The 15,619-nt window shown below is 31.8% G+C and overlaps 1 protein-coding gene across 1 annotated transcript in view; it reads left to right on the top strand.

Annotated features, from left to right (window-relative positions):
- Positions 1-1,333, top strand: part of LOC111235435 (voltage-dependent L-type calcium channel subunit alpha-1D-like) — a 57,523-nt gene extending 56,190 nt beyond the window's left edge. Inside the window, 3 exon segments of the mRNA XM_022763900.1 lie at positions 734-796; positions 884-984; positions 1,070-1,333. Of these exon segments, the coding sequence (XP_022619621.1) occupies positions 734-796; positions 884-984; positions 1,070-1,333 (428 nt within the window).
- Positions 1,334-15,619: the final 14,286 nt, after the last annotated feature.

Below are 15,619 nucleotides of genomic sequence, written 5' to 3'. Positions count from 1 at the left end.
ACCTTGACAACATGTGACTTTTTTCCATAGAAGCTTGAGGTTTTAAGGTCCTTGGTTTTAACATTTGTACCTTTAGCTGTTAAACTAAGCTGAACCCTAATACTTAAATTTAAATGTGTAATTCTCAGGCTCTCTGTTAGTGTTGTTTTTCCTACCGGCACACAATGAATCTTGGGACACGAAGGACCATGAAGAATCCACCTGTCTGATCGGATTTAGATTCCAGACCTCAGGAGAAGGTACATCATGCCCCATGACATCCGGCGTGTGCATACCACATGGTGCTCGCTGAGTGACGACAGACCAGATGTTTGACAGTCTAATGCCACCTTGACTTCCTAAACTTGTAGATTGTATCTTGAATTATTTCAGGCACACGTCGCTGCTGATGACTTAGTGTGAATCATCTGTGAACATCTCATTAGTTCACAGTTGATGTGATTTTCTGACAGAACTGATAAGACAGTGTGATGTGGATTGGTCATGTGTTCATGTGAAGTGATGTGCCTACTCCTGATGTGTGGACTAATGTTTACCATAAGTCTAGTGTTTGTGCAGTGTACCATTGGGGTGCTGACCCACACTGGACTGTACAAGTGTGTACAGGTGACAGGCGTATACAGGTGTGTACAGGTGTATACATGTGTGTAAGGATGACAGGTGTGTACAGATGTTTACAGGTGCACCTAATGAAGTGGACAAACTGAAACTGTTGTTGTCTTTCATCCATCAGGTGTCAGTGTGACAGGTGCAGCACCCAGACCGGCCTGGTATGGTGGCCCTGTGGGGACATCAGGTACAAACACACACTAAAGAACCTTGGATGAGTTTTTATGAAACTGTGATCAGAACGTTGAGAAACCATTCCTGTGTTCTCCCTCAGCACCGCCGCCATACAGAGCCTACACCACCCTCAGAGTTCCTTCTCAGCTCGGAGCTCAGTTCACTGAGAAACGGGGATCAGCCGACAGTCTAGTGGAGGCGGTGAGGACGCATTGATCGATTACTGATATTGATCAGTGACGGTGTGTCAGAAAACAGTCATTGATTCTTCTTCTTCTCTCTGCAGGTCCTGATCTCGGAGGGTCTTGGCCTTTATGCACGGGATCCGAAGTTTGTGGCGTTTGCGAAGCGAGAGATCGCAGATGCGTGTCACATGACGGTGGATGAGATGGAATCGGCTGCCAGCGACCTCCTTGGCTCAGGGAGCCATGGTTTCCTTGGCAATGCCGCTGCCGACCCTGCTGCGCTCTACAGTGACGAGGAGCCAATCAGGACGGGTCGTGATGAAGACGAGCTGGCCGACGAGATGACATGTGTGACATCATTTTGACAATCTGGACCAATCACGGATGAGAGTGAGCGACGGTGACTTTGACAGACGGGATACAGCAATGTTTGAACCTGTCTGGGTTTGAGTGACAGAACATTTAACCAATCAGGATAAGATAGAGGGGTTTAATAAAAAGCAAAACTGAATGAGTTTGGTTAAAGGTCAATTTATTGTTTTATGGACAGAGTTCTGATCAGGAAGGTGGAAGGAAAGGAAGTAAGGAAGTAGGGAAATAATGGAAGTGATGGAGGAAGGAAAATGAGGAAGGAAGAAAAATAAGAGGAAAGAAAGGAGATATAAGAAGTGCAGGGTAGCTGATAGAAGAAAAGAAAAAGAGGAAGGAAGAAAAATGAAAGAAAAAAGAAAAGGAGAGAAGAAGAAAGGAGGACTAGCGACAAAAGAAAAAGATTTCTGATGTGGAGGATGTTAGGTGGAATTAAGAAAGGAAGGCGAAAGAAGGGCTTTGAAATGAAGGATAGACATTTAGAGAAAGCTTGAGAAGAAGTGATGGTGGAAGGAAGGATGAACAGAAAAAAGTGAGGACCAAAAGGAGATGAAGAGGAAGGTGAAGAAATGATTATAGACGAAGAACAAAAAGAATTAAAAAAGATAAAATAGTTCAGGAGAGAGGAAAAGAATAAGAAGTGAGTTGACTCATGGAAAAATTATACAAGCCGTCATGGCGACGCTGACTGTTTGATACCACGGAGCAAAAGGATCTGTGAATCTGCTGACCCAGCATGGGCCCAGGGGCCCGAAAGGCAGGGGCCTCTGTCTGAAGTGACTTAATCCTGGTCATTGGAAAGTCAATCAAATAACTACAAAGGGACACAAGACAAAAACTAGACTACATGGGATCACACTGTACCCACAATGCACTTTTGCTGCGCATCAGAATGATAACAGTTTGGTCTTACAGGTTCTTCTGTAGCTTGATATAATGTTTTTGAATATTTGGTACCTAAATTTATGAACCCGTGTACATACAGATAATACACAACTTAACAATGATTATTGCAATTTTCAAAGTGGGGAATTCAGATAATATGAATTCACAGAGATGGTTTTTCAAATGTGTCATTGCTGTAAATTCACTGGTAGTATTAGTATTATTATTGATTCAATTTCACAATTAGATTTATATGCAAAGGTTCATTCATTACTGCTGTTAATTCAATTCAAATAATAAACATATAATTCACTTGTCATTTTGTAGAGTTGACTTTCATGTTAATGTTTGTTCTTTCTTCTTTCTTCACTTTCACACATGAACCAGTTCATCACTAACATCCTGTTTTCTTTCTGTGTCTCATAGTTTCATGCATTAAATTACTATTTTCCTGCAATTGTATAACAGCACCATCTTCCTAATATGAAAGTCAGATGAAATTCAGCTGCGAATTTTCTATATTTATTGTTTTTAGTGAGTCAAGAGCAGGAATGAATGAACCGTGTTCAGATTCTGTTGCTGATTTCTTTTAATACTGTGTTGAACGTCCTGCTCTGTGTGGAGGAAAATATTTCTCATATTTTATTAAGGTGTATTTTTATTCTCATAAATGAAGGAGTTGTCTACAATCAGACGATGAACTGAAAAGCCTTTTTTTGACTGTTGTTTTCTATTTGACAGGAGAAACTTGAGTGTTTGTGAAGTATGTTTTCTTTTTTTTAATGTTTGATTTTTTTATTCATTCTGACAGGACTGGATTACTCTTGTTGATTTTTTTAAATGGCAACAGCTGACAGTCCACTCTGCCTGTCTCGTTTGAAATTTTGTGTTTCCACCAGACTTTTGTTTTTCTTTCCAACAGTTTCAACTGTTTTCCAGCAGTTAAGGGCTTTTCAATTTCACGCCTGGAATTCCCCATGAATCCTCTTCAAGTGTTGAGAACTGCCGTGTTCAGCTGAGCAATGTCTCTGTCTGAACCCGTATTTACCTCAAATAAAGACTGAATACAAGCTGCTGTATGACCCTCTTCAGGTTCTTTCAAACCAGACTTAATTTTGTTTTTCAATCTTATATAGTTTAGTACCATAGAATACGAAATCATAAAAATGTCTGTGTAATATGAAACAGTCGAAAAAATTCATAGTATAATAAAGTCTAACAATGTCATAGTATACTAAGATGTAAAAATGTCATAGTATGGTAAGTTAAAAAAAATATAGTATAATGAGGCATAAAAATGTCAAAAAAAAACGTCAGAGTATAGTAATGAATAAAAATGTCAAACAATGTAATATTATGTTAAGGCATAAACTGAAATAGTAAACCGCAGCATAAAACGTCATACTATAGTAAGGCAGAAAAATGTCAAAAATTATCATATCATAGTAAGGTATAAAACACGATTGTATTGTGAGGAAGAAAAGTGTCAAAACAGGTCACAGTATAATGAGGCATAAGAATATGTAAAAATGTCATATTATGGTAAGGCATACAATGTGATATTATAGTAAGTAATATAAATATCAACAAATATAATAGTATATTAAGATATGAGAATGTTAAAAGAAAAACTAATCGTGTAATATGGCATTAAAATATCATAGTATAGTAAGGCATAATATGTCAAAAAAACATCATAGTATATTATGGCATAAAATTGTCAAGAGACGTCATAGTATAGTATGGCATAACATTGTCAAAAAACGTCATAGTATACTATGGCATTAAATTGTCAAAAGCTGTCTTAGTATACTGAGGCAAAAAATCACCTTAAACGTATATTATGTCTTAAATTGTCAAAAAAAAAATGTAATACTATACTATGTTATAAAATTGTCAAAATAAATGTCATAGTATAGTAAGGCATGAAATTTTCTGAAAACATCACAGTATAGTATGGATTTAGTGTGAAATAAAAATATCAAAAAATATCATAGTTTAATATGGCAAAAAAAATTTAAAAAACGTCATAGTATAGTATGGCATGAACTTTTCTAAAAACATCATAGTATAGTATGGCATAAAATTGTCAAAAAACGTCATGGGGAGGCATAAAATTGTCAAAAAACATCATAATATAGTATGGCATAAAAGTCGAAAAACCTCATAGTATAGTATGGCATAATAATATAGAAAAACATCACAGTATAGTAAGGCATGAAATCGTCAAAAGCTGTCTTAGTATAGTGAGGAAAAAAATCACCAAAAAAAGTCATTGTATAGTAGGGTGTAAAAATTTCAAAAAACATCCATCCATTTTCTTTTGCTTATCCTCTAGTACGGTCGCGGGGGGGCTGGAGTCTATCCCAGCATCTTTTCGGGCGAGAGGCGGGGTACACCCTGGACAGGTCACCAATCCATCGCAGGGCAAACACATATAGACAGACAACCATTCACACTCACAGCCACACCTACGGTCAATTTAGAGTATCAAATTAGCCTAGTCCCCATTTGCATGTCTTTGGACAGTGGGAGGAAGCCGGAGTACCCTGAGAGAACCCACACATGCAAACTCCACACAGAAAAATCCTACGACCGAGCCGGGACTCGAACCCGGAACATTCTTGCTGTGTGGTAACAGCACTAACCACTGTACCACCGTGCAGCCTTTAAAAAACATCATAGTATAATATGACATAAAATTTCCAAAAAGTGTCATAGTATAGTAAGGCATAAAATTGTCAAAAAACGTCATAATATAATATGGCAAAAAATGTCAAAAAACGTCATACTACAGTATGGCATAAAATTGTCAAAAAACATGATGGTATTGTATGGCCTAAAATTGTCAAAAAACGTCATAATATAATATGGCAAAAAATGTCAAAAAACGTCATAGTATAATATGGCAAAAAATGGCAAAAAACGTCATATTATAATATGGCAAAAAATTGTCAAATAACGTCATAGTATAGTATGGCATAAAACGTCATAGTATAATATGGCAAGAAATGTCAAAAAACGTCATAGAATGTTAAGGCATAAAATGGAAAAAAAACGTCATAGTATAGTATGGCATGAAACGTCATAGTATAATATGGCAAAAAATGTCAAAAAACGTAATATTGTAGTATGGCATAAAATTGTCAAAAAACGTCATAGTATAGTATGTCATAAAACGTCATAGTGTAGTATGGCAAAAAATGTCAAAAAACGTAATAGTATAGTATGGCATAAAATTGTGAAAAAACGTCATAGTATAGTATGGCAAAAAACGTTGTAGTATTAATGGTAAAAAATGTCAAGAAACGTCATAGTACAGTATGGCATAAATTCATGGTATAATAAGGTCTAACAATGTCATAGTATACTAAGATGTAAAAATTACAAATTGACAAATTGACAAAAAACGTCATAATATAATATGGCAAAAAATGGCAAAAAACGTCATAGTATAATATGGCATAAAATTGTCAAAAATAGTCATAGTATAGTATGGCATAAAACGTCATAGTAGAATATGGCAAAAAATGTCAAACAACGTCATAGTATGTTATGGCATAAAATTGTCAAAAAACGTCATAGTATAGTATGTCATAAAACGTCATAGTGTAATATGGCAAAAAATGTCAAAAAATGTAATAGTATAGTATGGCATAAAATTGTCGAAAAACGTCATAGTATAGTATGGCATAATATGTCATAGTATAATGTGGCAAAAAATGTCAAAAAACGTCATAGTATTATATGGCATAAAATTGTCAAAAAACGTCATAGTATAGTATGTCATAAAATTGTCAAAAAATGTCATAGTATAGTAGGGCATAAAACGTCATAGAATAATATGGCAAAAAATGTCAAAAAACGTCATAGTATAGTATGGCATAAAATTGTCAAAAAACGTCATAGTATAGTATGGCATAAAACGTCATAGTATAATATGGCAAAAAATGTCAAAAAACGTCATAGTATAGTATGGCATAAAATTGTCAAAAAACGTCATAGTATAGTATGGCATAAAATTGTCAAAAAACGTCATAGTATAGTATGGCATAAAACGTCATAGAATAATATGGCAAAAAATGTCAAAAAACGTCATAGTATAGTATGGCATAAAATTGTCAAAAAACGTCATAGTATAGTATGGCATAAAACGTCATAGTATAATATGGCAAAAAATGGCGAAAAACGTCATAGTATAATATGGCATAAAATTGTCAAAAAACGTCATAGTATTATATGGCATAAAATTGTCAAAAAACGTCATAGTATAGTATGGCATAAAATTGTCAAAAAACGTCATAGTATAGTATGGCATAAAACGTCATAGAATAATATGGCAAAAAATGTCAAAAAACGTCATAGTATAGTATGGCATAAAATTGTCAAAAAACGTCATAGTATAGTATGGCATAAAACGTCATAGTATAATATGGCAAAAAATGGCGAAAAATGTCATAGTATAATATGGCATAAAATTGTCAAAAAACGTCATAGTATTATATGGCATAAAATTGTCAAAAAACGTCATAGTATACGATGGCATAAAATTGTCAAAAAACGTCAGAGTATAGTATGGCATAAAACGTCATAGAATAATATGGCAAAAAATGTCAAAAAACGTCATAGTATAGTATGGCATGAAACGTAATAATATAATGTGGCAAAAAATGGCAAAAAACATCATAGTATAATATGGCATAAAATTGTCAAAAAACGTTATAGTATAGTATGGCATAAAACGTCATAGAATAATATGGCAAAAAATGTCAAAAAACGTCATAGTATAGTATGGCATAAAACGTCAAAGAATAATATTGCATAAAATTGTCAAAAAACATCATTGTATAGTATAGCATAAAACGTCATAGTATAATATGGCAAAAAATGTCAAAAAACGTCATAGTATAGTATGGCATTAAACGTCATAGTATAATATGGCATAAAATTGTCAAAAAACGTCATAGTATAATATGCCATAAAATTGTCAAAAAACGTCATAGTATAGTATGGCATAATATGTCATAGTATAATATGGCAAAAAATTTCAAAAAACGTCATAGAATGTTATAGCATAAAATTGTCAAAAAACGTCATAGTATAGTATGGCATAAAACGTCATAGTTTAGTATGGCAAAAAAATGTCAAAAAACGTAATATTATATTATGGCATAAAATTGTCAAAAAACGTCATAGTGTAGTATGGCAAAAAACGTCATAGTTTAGTATGGCATAAAACATCATAGTATAACATGGGAAAAAATGTCAAAAAACGTCATAGTATAGTATGGCATAAAATTGTCAAAAAACATCATTGTATAGTATAGCATAAGACGTCATAGTATAATATGGCAAAAAATTGTCAAAAAACATCATAGTATAGTATGGCATTAAACGTTGTGGTATAATATGGCATAAAATTGTCAAAAAACGTCATCGTATAGTATGGCATAAAATGTCATAGTATATGGCAAAAAATTTCAAAAAACGTCAGAGAATGTTATGGCATGAAATTGTCAAAAAACGTCATCGTATAGTATGGCATAAAATGTCATAGTATATGGCAAAAAATTTCAAAAAACGTCAGAGAATGTTATGGCATGAAATTGTCAAAAAACGTCATCGTATAGTATGGCATAAAATGTCATAGTATATGGCAAAAAATTTCAAAAAACGTCAGAGAATGTTATGGCATGAAATTGTCAAAAAACGTCATCGTATAGTATGGCATAAAATGTCATAGTATATGGCAAAAAATTTCAAAAAACGTCAGAGAATGTTATGGCATGAAATTGTCAAAAAACGTCATCGTATAGTATGGCATAAAATGTCATAGTATATGGCAAAAAATTTCAAAAAACGTCAGAGAATGTTATGGCATGAAATTGTCAAAAAACGTCATCGTATAGTATGGCATAAAATGTCATAGTATATGGCAAAAAATTTCAAAAAACGTCAGAGAATGTTATGGCATGAAATTGTCAAAAAACGTCATCGTATAGTATGGCATAAAATGTCATAGTATATGGCAAAAAATTTCAAAAAACGTCAGAGAATGTTATGGCATGAAATTGTCAAAAAACGTCATCGTATAGTATGGCATAAAATGTCATAGTATATGGCAAAAAATTTCAAAAAACGTCAGAGAATGTTATGGCATGAAATTGTCAAAAAACGTCATCGTATAGTATGGCATAAAATGTCATAGTATATGGCAAAAAATTTCAAAAAACGTCAGAGAATGTTATGGCATGAAATTGTCAAAAAACGTCATCGTATAGTATGGCATAAAATGTCATAGTATATGGCAAAAAATTTCAAAAAACGTCAGAGAATGTTATGGCATGAAATTGTCAAAAAACGTCATCGTATAGTATGGCATAAAATGTCATAGTATATGGCAAAAAATTTCAAAAAACGTCAGAGAATGTTATGGCATGAAATTGTCAAAAAACGTCATCGTATAGTATGGCATAAAATGTCATAGTATATGGCAAAAAATTTCAAAAAACGTCAGAGAATGTTATGGCATGAAATTGTCAAAAAACGTCATCGTATAGTATGGCATAAAATGTCATAGTATATGGCAAAAAATTTCAAAAAACGTCAGAGAATGTTATGGCATGAAATTGTCAAAAAACGTCATCGTATAGTATGGCATAAAATGTCATAGTATATGGCAAAAAATTTCAAAAAACGTCAGAGAATGTTATGGCATGAAATTGTCAAAAAACGTCATCGTATAGTATGGCATAAAATGTCATAGTATATGGCAAAAAATTTCAAAAAACGTCAGAGAATGTTATGGCATGAAATTGTCAAAAAACGTCATCGTATAGTATGGCATAAAATGTCATAGTATATGGCAAAAAATTTCAAAAAACGTCAGAGAATGTTATGGCATGAAATTGTCAAAAAACGTCATCGTATAGTATGGCATAAAATGTCATAGTATATGGCAAAAAATTTCAAAAAACGTCAGAGAATGTTATGGCATGAAATTGTCAAAAAACGTCATCGTATAGTATGGCATAAAATGTCATAGTATATGGCAAAAAATTTCAAAAAACGTCAGAGAATGTTATGGCATGAAATTGTCAAAAAACGTCATCGTATAGTATGGCATAAAATGTCATAGTATATGGCAAAAAATTTCAAAAAACGTCAGAGAATGTTATGGCATGAAATTGTCAAAAAACGTCATCGTATAGTATGGCATAAAATGTCATAGTATATGGCAAAAAATTTCAAAAAACGTCAGAGAATGTTATGGCATGAAATTGTCAAAAAACGTCATCGTATAGTATGGCATAAAATGTCATAGTATATGGCAAAAAATTTCAAAAAACGTCAGAGAATGTTATGGCATGAAATTGTCAAAAAACGTCATCGTATAGTATGGCATAAAATGTCATAGTATATGGCAAAAAATTTCAAAAAACGTCAGAGAATGTTATGGCATGAAATTGTCAAAAAACGTCATCGTATAGTATGGCATAAAATGTCATAGTATATGGCAAAAAATTTCAAAAAACGTCAGAGAATGTTATGGCATGAAATTGTCAAAAAACGTCATCGTATAGTATGGCATAAAATGTCATAGTATATGGCAAAAAATTTCAAAAAACGTCAGAGAATGTTATGGCATGAAATTGTCAAAAAACGTCATCGTATAGTATGGCATAAAATGTCATAGTATATGGCAAAAAATTTCAAAAAACGTCAGAGAATGTTATGGCATGAAATTGTCAAAAAACGTCATCGTATAGTATGGCATAAAATGTCATAGTATATGGCAAAAAATTTCAAAAAACGTCAGAGAATGTTATGGCATGAAATTGTCAAAAAACGTCATCGTATAGTATGGCATAAAATGTCATAGTATATGGCAAAAAATTTCAAAAAACGTCAGAGAATGTTATGGCATGAAATTGTCAAAAAACGTCATCGTATAGTATGGCATAAAATGTCATAGTATATGGCAAAAAATTTCAAAAAACGTCAGAGAATGTTATGGCATGAAATTGTCAAAAAACGTCATCGTATAGTATGGCATAAAATGTCATAGTATATGGCAAAAAATTTCAAAAAACGTCAGAGAATGTTATGGCATGAAATTGTCAAAAAACGTCATCGTATAGTATGGCATAAAATGTCATAGTATATGGCAAAAAATTTCAAAAAACGTCAGAGAATGTTATGGCATGAAATTGTCAAAAAACGTCATCGTATAGTATGGCATAAAATGTCATAGTATATGGCAAAAAATTTCAAAAAACGTCAGAGAATGTTATGGCATGAAATTGTCAAAAAACGTCATCGTATAGTATGGCATAAAATGTCATAGTATATGGCAAAAAATTTCAAAAAACGTCAGAGAATGTTATGGCATGAAATTGTCAAAAAACGTCATCGTATAGTATGGCATAAAATGTCATAGTATATGGCAAAAAATTTCAAAAAACGTCAGAGAATGTTATGGCATGAAATTGTCAAAAAACGTCATCGTATAGTATGGCATAAAATGTCATAGTATATGGCAAAAAATTTCAAAAAACGTCAGAGAATGTTATGGCATGAAATTGTCAAAAAACGTCATCGTATAGTATGGCATAAAATGTCATAGTATATGGCAAAAAATTTCAAAAAACGTCAGAGAATGTTATGGCATGAAATTGTCAAAAAACGTCATCGTATAGTATGGCATAAAATGTCATAGTATATGGCAAAAAATTTCAAAAAACGTCAGAGAATGTTATGGCATGAAATTGTCAAAAAACGTCATCGTATAGTATGGCATAAAATGTCATAGTATATGGCAAAAAATTTCAAAAAACGTCAGAGAATGTTATGGCATGAAATTGTCAAAAAACGTCATCGTATAGTATGGCATAAAATGTCATAGTATATGGCAAAAAATTTCAAAAAACGTCAGAGAATGTTATGGCATGAAATTGTCAAAAAACGTCATCGTATAGTATGGCATAAAATGTCATAGTATATGGCAAAAAATTTCAAAAAACGTCAGAGAATGTTATGGCATGAAATTGTCAAAAAACGTCATCGTATAGTATGGCATAAAATGTCATAGTATATGGCAAAAAATTTCAAAAAACGTCAGAGAATGTTATGGCATGAAATTGTCAAAAAACGTCATCGTATAGTATGGCATAAAATGTCATAGTATATGGCAAAAAATTTCAAAAAACGTCAGAGAATGTTATGGCATGAAATTGTCAAAAAACGTCATCGTATAGTATGGCATAAAATGTCATAGTATATGGCAAAAAATTTCAAAAAACGTCAGAGAATGTTATGGCATGAAATTGTCAAAAAACGTCATCGTATAGTATGGCATAAAATGTCATAGTATATGGCAAAAAATTTCAAAAAACGTCAGAGAATGTTATGGCATGAAATTGTCAAAAAACGTCATCGTATAGTATGGCATAAAATGTCATAGTATATGGCAAAAAATTTCAAAAAACGTCAGAGAATGTTATGGCATGAAATTGTCAAAAAACGTCATCGTATAGTATGGCATAAAATGTCATAGTATATGGCAAAAAATTTCAAAAAACGTCAGAGAATGTTATGGCATGAAATTGTCAAAAAACGTCATCGTATAGTATGGCATAAAATGTCATAGTATATGGCAAAAAATTTCAAAAAACGTCAGAGAATGTTATGGCATGAAATTGTCAAAAAACGTCATCGTATAGTATGGCATAAAATGTCATAGTATATGGCAAAAAATTTCAAAAAACGTCAGAGAATGTTATGGCATGAAATTGTCAAAAAACGTCATCGTATAGTATGGCATAAAATGTCATAGTATATGGCAAAAAATTTCAAAAAACGTCAGAGAATGTTATGGCATGAAATTGTCAAAAAACGTCATCGTATAGTATGGCATAAAATGTCATAGTATATGGCAAAAAATTTCAAAAAACGTCAGAGAATGTTATGGCATGAAATTGTCAAAAAACGTCATCGTATAGTATGGCATAAAATGTCATAGTATATGGCAAAAAATTTCAAAAAACGTCAGAGAATGTTATGGCATGAAATTGTCAAAAAACGTCATCGTATAGTATGGCATAAAATGTCATAGTATATGGCAAAAAATTTCAAAAAACGTCAGAGAATGTTATGGCATGAAATTGTCAAAAAACGTCATCGTATAGTATGGCATAAAATGTCATAGTATATGGCAAAAAATTTCAAAAAACGTCAGAGAATGTTATGGCATGAAATTGTCAAAAAACGTCATCGTATAGTATGGCATAAAATTGTCAAACAACGTCATAGTATAGTATGGCATAAAATGTCATAGTATATGGCAAAAAATTTCAAAAAACGTCATAGAATGTTATGGCATGAAATTGTCAAAAAACGTCATAGTAAAGTATGGCATAAAACGTCATAGTTTAGTATGGCAAAAAACATAATATTATAGTATGGCATAAAATTGTCAAAAAACGTAATAGTATAGTATGTTATAAAACGTCATAGTATAACATTGGAAAAAATGTCAAAAAACGTTATATTATAGTATGATATAAAATTGTCAAAAAACGTTACAGTATAGTATGGCATAAAATTGTCAAAAAACATCATAGTATAGCATGGCATAAAACATCATAGTATAATATGGCAAAAAATGTCAAAAAACGTCATAGTATAATATAGCATAAAATTTTCACAAAACGTCATAGTATAGTATGGCAAAAAAACTCATAGCATAGTATGGCAAAAAATTTAAAAAAAAACGTCATAGTATAGTATGGCATTAAATTGTCAATAATAGTCATAGTATAGAATGGCATAAAATTGTCAATAATAGTCATAGTATAGTATGGCATAAAACGTCATAGTATAATATGGTAAAAAATGGCAAAAAATGTCATAGTAAAGTATGGCATAAAATTGTCAAAAAACGTCATAGTATAGTATGGCATAAAACGTCATAGAATAATATGGCAAAAAATGTCATAGTAAAGTATGGCATAAAATTGTCAAAAAACGTCATGGTATAAAATGGCAAAAAACGTCATAGTAAAGTATGGCATAAAATTGTCAAAAAACGTCATAGTATAGTATGGCATAAAACGTCATAGAATAATATGGCAAAAAATGGCAAAAAACGTCATAGTATAGTATGGCATAAAATTGTCAAAAAACATTATAGTATAGTATGGCAAAAAACGTCATAGTGTAGTATGGCATAAAAAGTCACAGTATAACATGGGAAAAAATGTCAAAAAACGTCATAGTATAGTATGGCATAAAATTGTCAAAAACCGTTATAGTATAGTATGGCATAAAATTGTCAAAAACCGTTATAGTATAGTATGGCATAAAATTGTCAAAAACCGTTATAGTATAGTATGGCATAAAATTGTCAAAAACCGTTATAGTATAGTATGGCATAAAATTGTCAAAAACCGTTATAGTATAGTATGGCATAAAATTGTCAAAAACCGTTATAGTATAGTATGGCATAAAATTGTCAAAAACCGTTATAGTATAGTATGGCATAAAATTGTCAAAAACCGTTATAGTATAGTATGGCATAAAATTGTCAAAAACCGTTATAGTATAGTATGGCATAAAATTGTCAAAAACCGTTATAGTATAGTATGGCATAAAATTGTCAAAAACCGTTATAGTATAGTATGGCATAAAATTGTCAAAAACCGTTATAGTATAGTATGGCAAAAAACTTCATAGCATAGTATGGCAAAAAATGTTAAAAAACGTAATAGTATTGTATGGCATAAGATTGTCAATAATAGTCATAGTATAGTATGGCATAAACCGTCATAGTATAATATGGTAAAAAATGGCAAAAAATTTCATAGTATAGTGTGGCATAAAATAGTCAAAAAACGTCATAGTATAGTATGGAATAAAACATCATAGTCTAGTATGGTAAAAAATGTCAAAAAACGTCATAGTATAGTATGGCATAAAATTGTCACAAATAGTCATAGTATAGTATGGCATAAAACGTCATAGTATAATATGGCATAAAATTGTCAATAATAGTCATAGTATAGTATGGCATAAACCGTCATAGTATAATATTGCAAAAACTAGCAAAAAACGTCATAGTATAGTATGGCATAAAATTGTCAAAAAACGTTATAGTATAGTATGGCATAAAACGTCATAGTATAATATGGCATAAAGTTGTCAAAAAACGTCATAGTATAGTATGGCAAAAAACTTCATAGCATAGTATGGCAAAAAATGTCAAAAAACATCATAGTATAGTATGGCATAAAATTGTCAATAATAGTCATAGTATAGTATGGCATGAAACGTCATAGTATAATATGGTAAAAAATGGCAAAAAATGTCATATTGTAGTATGGCATAAAATTGTCAAAAACGTCATAGTATAGTATGGCATAAAATGTCAAAAAACGGCATAGTATAGTATGGCAAAAAACGTCATAGTATAGTATGGCAAAAAACGTCATATTTTGGTATGGCATAAAACGTCATAGTATAGTGTAGCATAAAAGTCAAAAAATGTCATAGTATAGTATGGCATAAAAATGTCCAAAAATGTCATAGTGTAGTAAGGCATAAAAACATCGAAAAACGTTATATTATGGTAAGTCATAACACGTCATAGTATAATAAGGAACAAAACATCAGAGTAAAGGAAAGCATAAAAACGTCAAAAAAGGTCATAGTATAGTAAGGCATAAAACTGTTAAAAAAACGCCATATGATAAGGTGTAAAACATCATAGTATAGTAAGTTATAAAAATGTCATGGAATTTGAAAAACGTAATACTATATCATGTCATAAAAATGACATAAATGAGCATAGTATAATATGGCATAAAACTGTCAAAAAATGTGATAGTATAATGAGGTATAAAAATGTCATAGTATATTAAGGTCTAAAAATGTTATAGTGTCGATAAATGTAAAAATGTTGTAGTATAATAAGTTATAAAAATGTTGCATTATACTAAGGTCTAATATATTTCATAGTATAGTAAGTATCAAAATGTCACAGTATAGTAAGGCACAACAATTTAATTGTATAATTGATGTAATAAAATGTCATCGTATAATAAGTCATAAATATGTCACAGTATACTAAGTTATAAAAATTCCATTGTATAATAAGGTTTATAAATGTCATAGTATTTTTTTGTAACACACTGAATGATTTTGACCCAAGTTGCTGAACACAGACTGGAGACAATACTGGTTTAGAAAGAGGGTTTATTGAAACCAGGAAATCAAAGGCCAGGTTTATTATCCCTAGGGTTTTGTTAGTTGAGGGGCAATGTAGGGGCAGGCTTGATCAGGTGGAGCAGGACATGCAGGAGAATCAAGGGTGCGATGCTTGCAGGTCAGTGTGGCTGGAG

The sequence above is a fragment of the Seriola dumerili genome, unplaced genomic scaffold (assembly GCF_002260705.1).
Source record: "Seriola dumerili isolate Sdu_G_001 unplaced genomic scaffold, Sdu_1.0 BDQW01000493.1, whole genome shotgun sequence".
In the NCBI taxonomy this organism is placed as follows: domain Eukaryota; kingdom Metazoa; phylum Chordata; class Actinopteri; order Carangiformes; family Carangidae; genus Seriola; species Seriola dumerili.
This window is presented reverse-complemented; position numbering and strand designations above follow the sequence as displayed.